The sequence below is a fragment of the Stegodyphus dumicola genome, chromosome 12 (genome assembly GCF_044657685.1).
Source record: "Stegodyphus dumicola isolate Sdum_Otavi_A_Nest chromosome 12, ASM4465768v1".
Classification (NCBI taxonomy): Eukaryota; Metazoa; Arthropoda; class Arachnida; order Araneae; family Eresidae; genus Stegodyphus; species Stegodyphus dumicola.
This window is the reverse complement of record NC_140779.1, coordinates 13293938-13312204: the sequence shown is the minus strand read 5'-3', so window position 1 is coordinate 13312204 and position 18267 is coordinate 13293938. Positions and strand designations below refer to the sequence as shown.

At 27.8% G+C, this 18267-nt stretch overlaps 1 protein-coding gene across 1 annotated transcript in view; it reads left to right on the top strand.

Annotated features, from left to right (window-relative positions):
* LOC118187865 (transmembrane and coiled-coil domain-containing protein 4-like) overlaps positions 1 to 17993 on the top strand; it is an 88881-nt gene extending 70888 nt beyond the window's left edge. The window contains exons 13-14 of the mRNA XM_035358149.2: positions 766 to 883; positions 6140 to 17993. Coding sequence (XP_035214040.1) covers positions 766 to 883; positions 6140 to 6589 — 568 coding nt within the window. The 3' untranslated portion in view covers positions 6590 to 17993. The remainder of the gene's footprint in view (positions 1 to 765; positions 884 to 6139) is intronic.
* The last annotated feature ends 274 nt before the right edge of the window (positions 17994 to 18267 follow it).

Here is an 18267-nt window from a genome sequence, read left to right as displayed (position 1 = left end):
ATCTGAAACCATATGGACATACAGTGCCATCTTGTGGCAGAAATTATAGTTTTTAAAATGTTCCAGGACACTGTCATAAATACGTTACAGTCGGAGCTGAACGGGAAAATGCGCTGGTACGCCTGCGTGTTGGCCGGGAAGTGAGTGTGTTCATTGCTGGCACGTAGACGTGACAGTCGGCGCGAAGGGGTTAAATACTATTCTTTTAGCAGTAGTGTAGAAGGAAATATCAGATTTGAGACATAAAATATAATATTTTATTTCAAATATTTTTAAAAAGAGATCTGTTATAAAACCATGACTAGCTATTAAATCCATTTGTATCCATTTCATATTAGTATTAGCTATTCACCAATACATTTATGTGTTAAGATAGAGTTGAATACACAATTCTTTCTGTACTTCCAGCTTTTGTCATAAAATTATTAGATTCAAAAATATATTAAAATATTAAAGGTCAATTGATCAATAAATTATTGTGTTCAGTTTTTTTTTTTTTTTTTTTGTCAGTTTGTAACGTTGGTATTTTTGACTTACAAGTAATAATATATGGGTTACTTGATTTACTGCTGTTTAAACTGTAAGAGTATTTTTTTAGTGTTAACTGTCATAAACATATTCAGTATTAACTGTCATAAAGTATTATAAATTGTGTATTTTTGTCTTATTTTTGAGAAAAATGTGTTTTCATTAAATATGGTAATGCATAATGTAAGTTCTATTAAAATTACAAAATATATAAATTCTAATATCTTATATTTTCAGTGGAGATTGGTTACTGAAATTTTTATATCGTACATCTTCTGCAACAATGAAAATTGCTGGATTGCAGCCAATTAAATGGGATGACAGAAGAATGTGCAATGTTGATTTGAGCAGTGTGGTATGTTCTAAAAATTACGTTTAAATTAAACAACTTGTTTTAAGCTAGCTTGGAGTTGATTAAAGGCATGCTGTGTTAGTTCAGATCTAGTTCCCCACCATAAAATAAAGATTTTGTTATAAAATAAATCGCAAGAAATTTTGGTACTTTCTTATTACTCATTTTTTATTATTTGGTACTCTCTTATTTAATGAAAAACACAAAATTGTTAACCTAGAAGAGCAATTTGTGAGCTTTTTGGCACTTTGGAGGTTTATCTTATTTATAAACTTTGGAGGTTTATAGGATATCCCTTGCAGGATTTAAAATTCTTTGCCAAGTCAAAGGCAAGAACCCCTAGATGCTATGAAAATCATGTTTACCCTATGTAGATTGTAGTCTGTGAAGCAATAGAGGATTGTGCATTTTTTGGGGGAGTTCATTTCTTTGCTTGATAAAGTACCACATTTAATTTTTTAGAACTTTTGCTTTGTATTCATGAGTAGGTTAATTATTTGACACATATGCCTTCATCTCTAAGAGTAATTATGGTAACATGTAATGAAAATTCCTTTCTAGTCGTCATGTAATTTTGAACACAATTTAAAAAGGCATCAAAATTCATTTACTGGTAATTTTTTTTTTAAACTGGTTTTTATTACATATGTTACATCAGTGTTTATTATATAATTGAAGAAACGTTAAATAGGTAGAAATTTTGACAAATAAAACCAAATATTTAAATAATGGATAAAAGATTTATTGGTAAATTAACTATAAACTATCAGTTTTAAATGTTAAATTAATTATAAACTATCAATTTAAAAGTAGTTTTAATTTTTATATTGACTTCTCTGGAAGATGCTGTAAAGTAATTCATTTGCATTGTGAAGGCAAGTATAGCTCTGTAACTATTGACCATATACTACTTTTTTATATTTCAGTTATGAAGTTTATGAAAATTTTAAATTAGTCTTCTTGCATTTGAAATAGAATGACTGTGATCAATTATGAGTGAACTTATAACTTTTAAAACAAAAAGAGCGGTCTTAACGCAGGAGTGTTACTAATTAAGTAAAGAACATTTACTGTTGGTCCATCGAGCCGGAGACGAACCAGCGACCTATGGATCAACAATAAATATGTTCTTAAACTTAATAGGTTTCACAAACAATAATCAATCAACAAATGGACTGTATTCCTACACTTTTATTAAATTACACTTGTCAGCGATGCGAAATAATTGATACAAAATAAGCGAGCCATTCTACATGGCTGTCACAAACACAATTCTATCAATCAATTATCTTGTTGCCATACATAAAGTTCAAAACTAAAAGAAGAAAAACAAAAGGAATTTACGCTGTTTGCAACAATAAAATGAAGCAAATGATACTCACATAAACATCCTGGCCCTCGTTGAAATCCCAGGGGATTTCAACAGTTGGAGCATTTTGAAACTTCTTAGTCTGTAATAAAGATAAACATAAGAAAAATAATACAAAATATTATATGCAAAGCAGTTCATAATTTTTAGTCTGAATTGGAAGAGGACACAATTTCACGACTGGTCGTTTAATGACACCATGACCAGTTTTAATACTAGCAACTCTGACTCTTTGATCTGAGCCCGGATGAACAGCAATTATTTTCCCTAACCTCCATTTAAGAGGCAGAAGGTTGTCTTCTTTGATGAGGACTAAGTCATTGACTTCTAAATTGTTTTGACATTTTTGCCATTTAGGTCTTTGTTGAAGATGAGACAGGTATTCTCGATTCCATCTTTTCCAGAAGTGCTGAAAAATAAACTGTCTCACATGCCATCTGTCGATGTGATTGAAGGAACTATAATTTAGGTCTGGTTCAGGTATGGCAGTTAAAGACGTTCCTATTAGGAAATGACCAGGTGTTAATGCAGTTAAATCATTTGGATCAGCCGAAGTTGGACACAATGGCCTAGAGTTGAGACAAGCCTCAACCTGCGCTATCAAGGTCTGAAATTCGGGATAGGTCAGCACAGTATCACCAACAGTCCTTTTTAGATGTAATTTCATTGACTTTACTGCCGATTCCCATAGTCCACCAAAATGGGGAGATGATGGCGGGTTGAATCCATTTTATTTCCTCTAAAGACAAAAATTTGTGAATTTCTTGATTTTGCTTACATTGCAAAAAACATTTTCTGATTTCTTTGTCTGCACCTTTAAAGTTAGTACCGCAGTCACTATAAATCTCAAATGGTTTCCCTCTTCTTGCAATAAATCGTTTCAGTGCACTTAAAAATGCTTTTGTTGACAAATCTTCTACCACTTCAAGATATACTGCCTTGATTACAAAACACACAAATAAGCATACGTAATATTTAAATGATTTTTGTCCACGTCCTGCACAATGTTTAATCATGAACGGTCCAGAAAAATCTATTCCAGTTCGATGAAATGGTCGCGATTGTGTTACTCTAGATTCCGGTAGATCAGCCATTATTTGACTTGCAGTTTTAGCTCTAAGTTTGCAACACGTGATACAAGATCTTACTACTTTTCAGATAGCAGATCTAGCAGCTATGATCCAAAATTGCTGTCTAATTAAAGATAGAAGAAGTTCCAGTGCTGCATGCAGATATTTGACATGAAAGTGTCTAATTATGATTTCTGTCAGATTGTGTTTTGAAGGTAATAAGATTGGATGTTTTTCATTTTCTGACAGTTGCGCATTTTTCAGTCTTCCTCCTACACGTAACACTTTGTTGTCATCTAAAATTGGACACAAGCTAAGGAGGTTGCTGTTTGTAGGTAAGTCCTTTCCCAACTCCAAACATTGAATTTCTTTAAAAAAGTGAAATCGCTGTATTATTCGGACAATACAGAAAGTTGCAGCTCGAATTTCATTACTAGATAAAAAAGACGTATTTCTTTCTAGATATGCTACTTTAGAATTCGATATGAATCTTAATATCCAAGCAAATATGTGTTGTAACTTTGGAAATGAAGATATATTTGATATAATAGCAAGTTCCTGTACAGGTTCAGAAACTACAAATGAGACTGTTTTACGTGCATCTGGTAATGCCTCTTCATCTATAAGAATATTTTTAGACAAGGCAATCTCACTGCACTTTAACCAAGAAGGACCATTCCACCACAATTGATGAGATAATAGTTCTGCAGGAAATAATCCACGTGAAGCACAATCAGCTGGATTTTCCTTTCCATCAACGTGACTCCAGTTCTCAGGTGGTAAGATGGATTGTATTTCAGAAACTCTATTGGATACGAATACTTGCGATTTTTTAGGATCTGACCTTAGCCATGACAACACGATTTGTGAATCACTCCAAGCTTGCACTAAATCAAAATTTATAACTAATGCAGCTTTTACAGACTGAATCAAGCGTGCCAATAACACTGCTGCACATAATTCCAGTCTTGGAATCGTAATAGATTTTAATGGTGCTACACGAGTTTTAGCTGTTACGAGTTTAACATTAATGTCAGAGTTATTGCAAGTTTTGATATAAATAACTGCTGCATAACCCCTTTCAGACGCATCACAAAATCTGTGAAGTTCACATCGAAAATAATCAGGTAGCAGAATTTTCCTAGGTATATTTATAGAATTCAAAAGTTTAACTTCTCTACATAGATTTCTCCAATTTCGATCAATCTCTTCTGTTACAGGATCATCCCATGATAACTGTAATTTCCACAATTGCTGAAGGATCATTTTAGCGAGAATTACAAACGGAGCTATCCACCCCAATGGATCGAATAGTTTGGGTGATTGGAAGATTTAAGGTACTGGGTTCTTTCTTGGTCATCGAATAAGTTAAGCCAGAAAGAAGAGAAAAAACCAACAGTAGCTAATAAGAAAATCTCATCGACATGCCCATGAATATCAATTACATCAAAACTTTACAAACAGAAAGAAGTTTTTTTACCTTTGCATAAACCTAGATCTCATGGGAAATGATGTTACATTCTGATTATCTGCTTAACCCTTCTAAAAAGTCGCTAATCATTGACAATTAATTTTTCGACAGTCTGAGACGTGAAAGACAACAGTCATTTTCAAAAATGGCAATGAACTAAGAATTTAACAAAACAGCAACCAGTTAAAAAAATTTTAAAAAATTAAAAAAAAGGGGGGCACCCATAATGAAACACTTACTTTTTTTTTCCAGCTTTTCTTCCCATGTGTACTGTAATTAATTTTAGCTTTAAAAAGCATTAGAGAATTACATAAACTTGGCATCACACACAACTTATAACTGTGCACATTGTTGTTTCCTCAATCGGTTCCTGTGTTAAAAAAATCAGAGAATTGCACAAATTTTGTACTTCATACAGTGATGTTTTCCAGTCTACACAGTGATCTGTTTTCACTTAAAATGAGAAAGTTGCACAACGCGATCAGTGTGAGATGAAATTCAACCATTTATGAAATAGGAATTCATCGTATGCAAATTTTTACTTTCTGTATTGTTATGCAAAATACCATTTTTCTGGATAAATGCAATGTTTTCTTTTTCATCATCCAGCAAAATCCACAATCTCATTATAGCTCCTTACAAGAAAAAGAATTGCACAGAATTGTCAAACAGTAGTCAGAACATTATAGCAAATCATAAAACAGCAACTAATACAGCAAAGCATAAACCACAATAATAATATATACATATTATATTACAAAATTTCTTAAATAATATCACAGGATAACTTAGGATAGATTACACATAAGATTCCATATGATTTTTTACACCAAAATAAATAATGAACTGTATTTATTATGAAATATCACCAAATTATGAAAGTCAGCAATCAATTTTTTTAAAATTTTTTCTCCTGTTGTTTTATATTGTTGTCATATTATAATATTGTTTAATAAATAACAATCTTGTATTTTGTTACTATATAAATCAGTGACTATCTGTAATTATACTAAACATGATTTGAAGAAAAAGTTTATGTACTGAAGTAATGGAAATTTGTAATTGCCTATTCCTTGTAATGTGGTACCAACTTGAGCTTTATTATACTTTTGGTTAACTTTGGTGACATAGAAAATGAACCCCCTGTCATTTATTATTACAAAAAATTCAAGTTAAAAAAAAGTCAAGGTGTTAAAAATAAAACTAAAATTCTTAGTAATGTTGAATAAAAAATTCTGCTTATTTTAACTTATAAGCTTTGTTAAATCAGGTTATAATTATATGCCATCGAAAGTATATTATGGTAAAAGCATTTTATTCTTTAATGCATTTCATTTTAATTGTCTTAGGTATCTGGTCATATGGATTATGGAAACAAAATGGATACAATCTTAAAAGCTGTTGGTGTTCGTACTACAGACGAAATTATTGATGAATCAAGACTAAGAAAATCTCGTTCTGATTTACCTAAAGTTCGGCGAATGTCCAGTGCCAAGAGATTAAAGCTGAAATCAAAATCTGACAGTGACATTTTTTCTATACATAGCATTCCTTTGATTCCTGCCTCCTGTATGCAGAGGGATAGATCTCAATCACTAGATAGTGTTCTGAGTCAATCAAGTACCTCCGCATCTTTAAATCCTGAGGACTTCAAAACTTCAGATTTGAGATTATCACCATTGTTTTTTAATGCTCCAAAAACTGAGAAAAGCTTCAACCTTAAAGCAGAAATTTCTCAAGATACAAATATTCTTGTTCCTGATACATGGAACTGGAATGCATGGGAAAATGTAGAATGATTATGTTTAATGTTTTGAAATATATTTTGCAATGTTAAAATGTTCTAAAATATTTTAGTGTTAAATTAATATAGTTGTGTTAATCATAAATATAAAAATTTTTTGTTACTGATGTTATATACATATATACATAGTTCAAATGAATCAAACTTGTAAATTAAGAAAAATGTGTGTTTAATATTTACTATTAAAACTTTAGTTCTAAATAATTTTTATTACTTCCTAATTTTCTTATATTCATATCAAAACAACATTTTCCACTTTTTAGAAAATATTTTTGATGAATATTACAGAATTTTAAGGTGATTGTTATGAAATGTAATATTGAATAACTGAGATAAGGCAGTTTGATTTTTTAGTTTATTTATTTTAGTAACTGCCAGAATATTAAAGATCTACACATAAACTGAAGTAAAATATGAATATGTAACAGTATTTTCATGTCAGATCGTATCAGAATGAGAGTCTCTAAAATTGTCTTTCTCAATGTAATTACTAATGCAAGTTTTGCTGCTTTGCTAAGTGTGATTTTCATAATAAATACAGTTGATTATTTATTTTTGTTTAAAAAATCATGTGAAATTTTATGTGTAAACTATCCTAAGTTATTCTCTGATATAATTTAAGAAATTTTGTAATATAATATGTATATATTATTATTATGATTTATGCTTTGCTGTATTATTATTATAAGTTGTGATAGTACAACAAAAGTATCATTTATTAAATATTTGATTTAATGTCAACTTAATTGTAGTGTTATATCTCTTTTTATGTAATCCTGAAATTTAACTATTTTTTAACTGATGAACTTTCAAAGTTTATACACTCTTTTAAAAAGAGAATAGGAGAAAAAATAATTTCTGAAAATTTCATTATGAAACCAAATTTATAGTACAGATTCTAAATCTCATATGAGTAGTATTTATTTTTTTAATAAAGGGAGGAAATACTTAAAATTTGCAGGGAAAATCATCAGTCTCTTCATTATGTGATTTAACTGTTGATGATAACTATAATGAAGAATTTAAAAAATAAGTTCGATAAGGAGTTTCTCATAAACGTATAAAACTGCTCTTTATGCTTTAACATATAAAACTGCTCTTTATGCTAATATGAATCTGTTAAAAGAATTATCTTTAGTTTGTCCTTAATGACCTGTTTGTTTTAGGATTAAAGTTTTTAAATTAGGAAGTTAGCCCAAAATTTTATCCTAAATCTCACTTAATTGTAAACTACCATATTTATTTTAAAAGTTTGAAAATAGTTTTTGTTTTTTAAATTTTCATGAAAAATTTAAAATCTTTACTCTGTTTTATAGGTATGTTGTTAAAATAGATGATCTAAAATACATTAAAGACTTTTATATGATCTTCCCTCCTCCTTCTATTATACAAATTTTTGTGTTATTTGTTCAGTAGTAATATTCATTCTATAAATTGTAACTACTTTTGCTTTTTTTTGTTATACATAATTCTGTTTTCTAAATCACCAATTTATCATTCTACCCCCCAAAGGTGTTTAGTTAGTGAGTATCTACTTTTAGAATTAAAAAATTTTTAAAATGTATATTTTCTTATTGCTGTAAATTTAAAAATACATTTCCGTATTGCATTATGAAAGTGTAAAAAAATATCTGTATTTCATTAGTTCATTGCTAAGTAGTATTTAAAATTGTATGTCAAGGAGTAAATGCTAGTTTTATTATTATTATTATTATTATTATTATTGTTTTTTTTAGCAAAAATATCATATATTTAGATGATAAATGTTACTCTGTTAAATCTGGCAGGGTTAAATGAAGGCTTTATTCTGCATTTACAGATGATAATTACATCACTTTGATATGTAAATAGGTTATAAAAAGTATTTGTGATCTCCTGATTTTAAAACATTATTAAATATAATACAGATTATTAAGAATATATGCATATTCATGTATATTTTACTGTATTGGATATTAGGTTTTAAATGAGCCTATTATTTTGATAAAAGAAAGTAAATGTAATATATTTTTATTCTAGGATGTTGCGTAATAAATACATTTATCAAGAAGTTGAATTTATATTTTATTATTTAAATAAATCTGCAAGATAAATTTAGTTTTGTTCACATAGAGAAATGCAGTAATATCTCAATTTTATGGTTAGAAGAAAATATGAATTTTTTAATATTTAGCAGAAGTTAGGCAGAAATACATTATATCAATAATTATTTTCAGACTAGCATAGGCAGAAATATTTAATATTGTGATCCAATATTTGTCATTATATATCATACAGTGTAAAGAATAAATATATAGCATTTTTATAACAGTGTTCAAGAAAATAGGGCAGAAATATACACAGGCATTGTTAGAAATAAGATAATGGTCTTTTGCAATTACATCTAAAAAATTGCATTAGAAGTTGGTTTCATTGCAATTATTGTTTTATATTTTGACATTGCAATATGATTCTTGCAACCTCTGTCTCTAAAAAAAGTAGCTATTGTATCACCATCTAGCCCTTGTTTAGCCATCTAATTTAATCTAAATTCTTAAATCTCAAATAAATGCTGGATATTGGAGGACGAGAAGCTTACACCTACTTACCTCTGGTAGACACCTAGTCCCCCCTCCTCTGTTGTTGGCTTCAGACATGTTATTGTGCTGCATTGTTTTCCTTATGGAAGGTTTAGTTTCTGTTAATATAAATATTGTTTCTATTATATTAAAAATGTACACCATTCTAATGTAATTTTTAAGATTTGACTATATTTCAGTAAATTGCAACATATTTATCTATTTTCAGAAGTGCTTGGGGATGTGATAGAAACCAGCTATCTAATGTAATTTTAATGGCATGATTATGTTTTAACAAATTATAATATGCTTTGTCCTGTTATTAGCAGTGCTTGTGCTATATTTGTTCAGTTCCTTCATAATAATGCCATGAAAACAGTCAGGTTCTTAATCTCCATCCTGTATATTTATAGGCTGTCTTCCACACATGACACAATCAAAACTGAAGTGCATTTTATATTCATATAAATGTGTATGCTTATAAGATTACCAAATTCCAGTTTTTATGTACGACACATTAAGAATGTTTTCCGTCATTTTTATTTTACTATATTTATTATGACAGCATATTAGAAGTTTTTCAAGAAAATTCCAAGTACAGGTAATCCTCAACTTATGATGAATGCAATTCCTATGGTCCCATTGTAAATCAAATCTGATGTAAGTTGGAATCTTACTTTACTCTCGATAGCTTTCATAATATTTTATAAAAGTAGGCTTTCTCTTAACATAAAATGGGCCTAGGAATATATAAACTGATGTAACACTTATAAACAATTTCTTTTCATGGCTATTCACTGCATACATAAATATTTGATAAAATTAAGACATATTCTTCTTTTATAACAGCTAACATGAACAAAAACATTTGTGATTTCTTCGACTAAAAACAAGAGATCAGTAATTGATACTCATATGGATGATTTATTGCAACCAGTAGTTTCTTAAATCAAAAAATTTTATTCTGTTAATTTTTTTTTTTTTTTCTTAAATTTCCATTTTCTGTCATATGGGTTGTGATAACATCCAACTGCATTTCAAATTTGTGTTTCAACTTTGGTGAAATTATTAGTACTTTGATTTATACTTTTCACTAACTGAAGTCCTTGATTTAATTTTTAAAATGCTTCAGATAATCCTTTTACAGTAAACTTTTGCCAGTAAAGATATTTTATGTCTGCACATTATTCTACTACTTAAGAAGCAAATAATGAAAAATAGACAAACATAGTCAAAGATAACATACTTTGTTTTCAGGCACAGTGACATTTTAACTGTCATATGACATTGCATGAACAGAAACAATGCTTATGTGCAATGCTGGTAGTAAATTTAAATCAGAGGACTTCAAGTTTCTGGCTATCATAAATGTGAGCTGTTGTAAGTCGAGGGCTACTTGTACTAATTTTTTTTTTTTTTTTTTTTTTTTTTTTTAAATATTTGTATACACTTTTATTTAATTTATTGTGGGAACAATCTGAAATTCTTACCACTGTGAACTGATGTACCTTTGCTTACATATCAGTCTTCAGATAGTACTATTGAAGAATGACTTAGTGTATCATTCATTTTTGTATATATGCAGCTGATTAATATAGTATAATTCATCAGTGGATTCTTGAAAACAATAATTAAATTGAATTTAGATAAAATTAAGTGGCTATGTCATTATGCTTATTATGCCATCTTTTTATTTTTCTGTGCAGTATTTTATTTTCATTTGTTTATAAGTCAAAATCTTTATAGTAGTTTTTGCAGATAAATTTCACTGATTTTAGCAGTACTGCAGTATTTGACAATATTGTTTTATATAGCTCAGAGATAATTTAGCTAACTTTTCTATTGAAATGTTTCTTGCTTTGTATTCATAGCATAGATCATTCATAATGTAAATATTTTGCTTGTGTCAAAAATTATATAAGGATACTTTTTTTGTAGCAATAAATTATGATAAAATTATTTATTTCACATAAGTTGCATGTTGTTTAGTTACAACACTGTATTTTAAAGTAATGTCATTAAATGGAAGTATTTGAATGATCTCTTCATGTATATCTTTCATTAAATACCCCAAATATTTATAAAAATATATTTTATTATTTTATAAAAGCTATTGATGTATAGTTCATATTTTCTTAATTGCCAGTTACTGATAAATAATAAAACAAAGCAGTGTGTTTTCTGAAATATATTGTTATTAATTAATTAAATGTATATAATGCAAGTGATGTTTTGTGTCTGATTTTTGTACGAGATTGATAATGATGCACAATTTTTTCAAGTTCTTGGCAGCAAGTTAATTTAAATTCAGAAAATATGGATAACTTCTTTTTATTATCTTGTATACATTTAAAGGCCTTTTAAGCGACAAAGTATAATAATAATCTGTTATGTTAAATGAAATTCGTATAAAAATTATTATTATGAATTAATTTTAAAATTAATAATATTAGTTCCCATGTGCCTTACAATACCTTTCTGTTCAATTTTGTTATGTGTTAGAAATGAAGTGCTTTTGATGTCATTCAGCTTTATTTCATCTTCTATTTTATTGAGACTGAATAATAAACCATAATAAAAACAATACTTTATCAGAAAAGCACATCATACTTGTGTTTTTGAAGGGGTAAACCTCTTAGTGTTTGGTATTATTTTTTTAATTGTGCAAAATTTATTTTCCTTCATACTTTCTGCATATTTTAGTAAAATAATGACTTTCTCGGGTTATATCTGTGTGGGTTAAAAGCATTGCCAATTATACAATTTAATATGATAGGTCAAATTTTGCATAACTTGTATATTATTTTGAGATCAGTATTACTTTAGGGAGTCACAAACATAATGCATCACATACATATCACATAAATAAACAGCACAAAAATAGTTACGAAATGTCAGTGATTCTCTCTCCCATCTTGGTTTTAACCTAATTAGCATGTATTATGAGCAACACATTTTTTTAGAATTTTTTTCTTTAAGTTAAAAATTAGTTAGCTCTGTTTATCTCTTCATTAATGTCAAAATGAATAAAATTACTGCGACTTTAAAATATGTCTTTTGATAGCAATTGTTTTTAAAATTTTATCACTACATCTTGGTTTTAACTCTTTAATATGAGAAATATTTCTGAAAACTTAAATGTTGATAGTGCTATCATATTGATATAGGGTTTCTGTTTCAAAATTTTTTTACTCCCAGACAGATTTTTTTAGTTGAGAACTGTGTTTATATTTCCTTTTCACTAACCATTTACATTTCCTTGTTTTGACATTTGATTTTTACATTGGACTTTCTAAATAGTTTAATTACTATTCTTTGAAATTCACAATAATTTCTTTCAGTTTTAGTGGTTTTTTTTAAATAATCTTCAATTATAAATATGAACTATAAAAGCATTAAATTATGATAATGTTTTCATGACTTTATTTTGAATCTACTTTAATATAGCTTGAAAAAATTCTGTCTGGATGTTGATGGATTATAACCATCTTTAGGAAATTTGAGTAGGAAAATATTTTGTTATTCTTTTATGTTATTCAATAATTTACTCTAGCAAAAATTTGTTTTTCGTTGTCGCATTCTAATATTATTGGGATGTGATGTGGATTGTGGTCATATGCCAGCTGATTTTGCTGCAGAATTATCATTTCGTTTCTTCTGAAGCTCAAAATTTATACTGGTTCCATTACTTTGGTTAAAGTAATTTAAATTTTGTTTGTAGTTATTTTAATAGCAGCGTAAGCAGTTAAATATTAAGAAGGCATTCATGACGATTTTGTATTTAATACTCTGATTTTGATTATATTGTCTGTTACTTAAATCATATAATAACAAAACATGTTGTCATAAATTTGAAAAAAAGGATTGTAAATTGCATAAATTAAAAAAATGACATAGTTTTTTTTTTCATTGCATTGATTTAAAAAAATAATATGTCACTGAATCCTCCAAAGATCCCTGAATTCTAAAGTTCTTAGAATCCCCATGAGAGAAAAACTTTCCGGTTATAATTCCAAAGTGAATCTGCCCTTGATAAATAGACATTTTTTCTTTGTAGTCTTCAAATGAAATGACGTGATGTATTTTAAATTGCACATTAGAAGAGGGGGAGAAATCTTGTTGAATTGATACTTGTAGGGTTTTTAACAATACTTATTGTATTCTATAAGTAATTGTTAATAATTTATCTAGAGTTTAAGATATATTAAGAACAAGGTCAAAAATAGATGCATTTTCTTGCATAATAGCTCTGCAGTATTAGGATACTGGGACCATTACCTCGATTATGTCTTCCATATTCAGAATAAAATTAGATGTAAACATAACTTATAACTAAAAATATGTACAAATGCTACTTATAGAATAGTAATAAATTATACAGAAGTATAAAATGAGATTTCAGTGAAAGTAAATATTCGTTTTACTGATGGATTTTTAATCATGCAATATAATTTTATATGAGAAAAAATATCTATTTTGCTGTTGATTGAATATGAATGTTGTTGTGAAAGTTTTTAGACTTATTGAGTCATGTTTCAGTGATTATTATAAAAGCGAATTAACTAATATTGATTTTAATAATATATAAATATTTCTAAATGATTAAAATTCTTGCTGAGATATTTGTTATCTGGAGTGTTTTATTTTCTTTGATTTATAAGGGTTCTTTGTTTAAAAGTTAAAAAAATATTATGATTGAATAATATTTAGGCTCAATAAATCTTAAAACTGGTATATTATTTGTTGTAAATGAATGTTGTATGTGTGTCTCTCTCTCCCTATATATGTATAAACATGAAATGTAATATGAGATTAAGGACTTTGTGTAAAAACAATCCATTGAATTAGATTCTCGGATTCATTTGTATGTATATTATGCCATTCAAAATTTATTTATTCAATGTATGTCTGTTATTGAGGAAAGACTGAAAAAATAGTGATTGATAGGGCTTGCAAAATATTGTTAATAGTACCTGTTGAATAATTCAATGTATTTAAAAAATATATAATTGCAGATAGCCTGTCGGTTTCTCTTTAATGAAAATCGGAACATTATTATGAAATATATCTTTCTTTAGATTCAACATAAAAGTTTCAAGCTGAATCGTAATTGCAACTGTGTATTGTTTACAATTCTGTCACAAATGTGATAGCAAAATCTTTTATATACATTATGAATTGAAAAAAAAAATGCATTAATATTTTGCAAGAATATTTTAAAAGAATTAAATAATAATTTTAATATAAAAATGATAATTTTAGTTTTGAATGTCATTTCGAAAATAAAGGTTTGTGATAATAATCATTTAATAATCAAAATATTTTTCTAAGTGATTTTAAAAATTTTTGTATATTAAGTACATTTTTTGTTTATTGGATGGGGTGGGGTATAGAAGGATAATAAAAAACTGGAAATCATTGAATGTACCTAGTCCTTTTTTACTTTGTATTGCGCTAAAATTGTCAAAAAACATAGACTGCACATTTACATGGCCATGGTTTGCATCTATGTGTATGTAAAACCTAAATAACATGATGTATATGTACAGTAAAATAGAGAAGATTTAGGGAGGATTAGAAATTTAGAAAAATCTTAAGAATAGATCATTGAAAAACAAGAAGTACCTGCTTTGTAATATTTTTACTTATTCAACTCTTGTTATTTATCCAATAAATTAAATTGTGATGTACTTTAGGGTTAGTATAAGTTTTATTTAAAAAAATAGTATTAATTTTTATATATGTGATTTTTTAATTTTTACCTTTTTTGTGATTTTTATATGCATTTTAATATTTATGTCTAGTTTTTAATAAGTTTTCTTCAACTTTGATGCTGTGTGTGAATTTAAACTACTGTATTGATTAGTTGTCAAAAATATTCATCCTTCTATTTTATCATTTGCAAATTTATTATGTTCTAATTTATCATCTGCATCTAGCAATAAAAATAGTTAAGTGCATAGGCTGTTGATGTTAACTTCTGAGATAAATGAAACACTATATCAGATTTAGTCAGCGGAATTTTTAATATTTAGTTATATGATAGATAAATAACATGCAGTTATATTATAGATATATAATATTCAGTTATATCGTAGATAAATATTTAAAAGTTATATATATAAGTATTTATTTATTTTAATTTCAGATTAACAATGATATATGTATGCAGGCAAATTTCTGTTGCTATGAAATTCCGCCAGTAATTCAAAATTAGAAGGAAAATTATTTAAATGAAAACTGCATATAGCTGCAGGTATGCTAAAAATAATTCAAAAATTAGTTGATTTTTCTATTTTTCTCAGTTTTCATGAAAATTTTAAAATTTATCTGTTAAATTATGCCAGATATAATTTGGTAAAAATAATTGGCTAATTTAAAGAAGTGAGCATACTAAATATTAAAATAAGTTAAAATTCAAAACTCACCTGAGTAGTGATTAGTGTGAATAAATGTTATTTAGATTGAAGTGGATATAATTAAATTTTATATTTCGGTATTTTTTGAATGAAATAGGCAAAATCTATTTGATAAGTATATGTCTGATATAATTTGGTAAAAATAGTGAGATAGTATAAAAAGAAGAATCAATTAAATATTGAACCAAATAGAAATTCAAAACTCTATTGAGTATTCATTAATGGGAAAAAAAATGTTATTTAGATTGAGCTATTATAAAATTGAAAGTGCCATGAAAAATTCAATCTTCTGTTTTGAAGGAATTTAAATACATGCAAAAGTTGTGAATTGAAACAAACTTAATTGTTGATTGGTTGATTTTGCGAATGAAACAGTTGCTAACAGGTTGTTTCGAGTTAAATTTAGAGTGTTATAAGCTACCTTAAATGCTGTTGCATTTCAGCTTTATAAAGTTAAAAAAAACCTTTACAGTAGTAAAAATATTTGAAAGTAATAATGATAAATTGGTAATTCAAAAATTGCTTCGGGTGTGATGACATGCCTTTTTAGCTTCGTTTTAAAGAACTAATAACGTAAAATTAATAGATTTATTAAAAGAAAAGAAAAATGTAAGTGTTAATAAGTGTGCTTTTATGAAGTATGCTTTGATATTATGAAGCCAGATGAAGGAAAACTGACAGCAGATATTGGACAAAATTCAATTATTTTATTGGAACTTTTGTTGTAGAAAACACACTGGTATGCTCACTATTTTTTAAAAAATAATTAATGATTAGAGACCCCTTAGTTCGTGAGGACCCTTATGGTTGGGATATGTGCAAGCCCAATAAGTCTACCTTTGACAGTAATTTTCTCATAATAATTATCGTAAAATAATATTACGGTTTATTAACAAAGTAGGTGTCTGTGCACTTTTGTTTAATTTGTATTCTAAGTAACTGCTGTTTTGGTGAAGTTTAGGGTAGGTTTATATTGTATATTATTAGAGAATTTATTTTTAATACTTTTTACACTATTTTCAAATGTCTTGAATATAAATTCTAATTAACAGAATTATACAATTATTTTTTAATGTAATTCTAGAGCTAACTTTTCAAATATATATATATATATTACATTTGGTTGAATATAAGGCAGCTCTTATTTTTGAATGTGTTTCACAAGATATATAAGAAAAGCTTCACATCTGTAAGCTTAATATACTGAGAAGTCATGCATTTAATATATTGAGTCTAACTAGGAAGTCTCTGATATGAATGTTAAGGAATAAGTTATTTTTTAAATAAGACTATGCCTGTGAGATAGGGATATTTAGGGATATTTCCCGAAGCGTTTTTTTAAGGAAATAAACATCATTTATATATTCGGATCAATTCAGTAATTTACTTTTTTTACCTTTCAGTATTTAGTTTTTATATTCTGTAGTGTTTTTTAATTTTAATTTTGAAGTATTAATTCTTATTTGACTTAAATGTATAATAAAAAATAATGCTGCATTGTACTAGGTACTTAAAGGGCTGGCCAACTTGCCTTAAGAGTGTGAGCTATATTTTTCTGTGGTTGAACAAGGCCTGATTACCGCCTGGTCCCAGGTTAAGGGGCCTGAAAATGTTCGTTCCTCATAATAATATATTTCTTTCACAAATATCAAGGAAAGTGAGTATTGAATTCGTCTGAAAAAGCTCCGAGCTCAGGACCCCAGGGTGTCTTATATGATTGATGATATCGATTTGCTACATACAGGTTTCCAACGAAAATATTTTAAAAATAAATAAATAAATAAAATCTGAAAAGTTTCAGATTTTAAATTAAGTCCAAAGGGGCCTTTTTTCAAAAACAAATTTATGTGTTACCTTTATATATTAACTATCATGTTCTTTGCACTTAAACCATAAAATTCAGTTCAACTACATGGTTACAAAATAATTTTAAAATAAGCATATCTTTAGAATTTCGGATATACAGTCTCGTGCGCTGGAGATAAAAATGTTTTTCTGTACAACGTTGCCATTGCTCGCTTTGAAATCCTTGAGTTTGTTAATAAAAAATTCGTTAAAGTTTTGCAAAATATGAAATCGGTAATAAAACAAATTTCAACTTAGGGCTTTCAGTGCCCATATTCGCAAGAGGATTAAATTTGAGGGCTCTAGGTACTGTTGTTTTATCACAATGCGAGAAACATACATACATTTATGCAGATTCTTCATTATTTATTTATTTAAATATAATACAGGAGGATAATATTTGGTGGCAACAGTTTGGAAACTGAATCAACGCAAAATGCGAAATCGAAATCAATAGTCCTGGGCAAATTTCCTCTTTGGACTAATAATTTTATAATATGGGCGGATAATTTGCGATCGATGGTTTGCCAGCCTTGAACTAGATAATGTAATATTGATGCCTAATTTAGAATGAGTACTAATGAATATTTATTTTAAAATAGTCAATTTGCTACCAGTGTTCACTCTAACCTGAGCATGTATGTAACCTCACACTGATTTTTGTGAAGTTGCATTGGTGCTTTTGTTTTCTATGTACATAGTACTCATCAACATACAAAGCATTCATGGTGAACAGATTAAGGTCCATTTAAGCTATAAGAAAATGAGAGGAACATTGGTTGCTACTTATGAAGTTAAAAAATTTATACAAATTAGATAAAATGCGTTAATGTCATAGAGCAACAAATGCT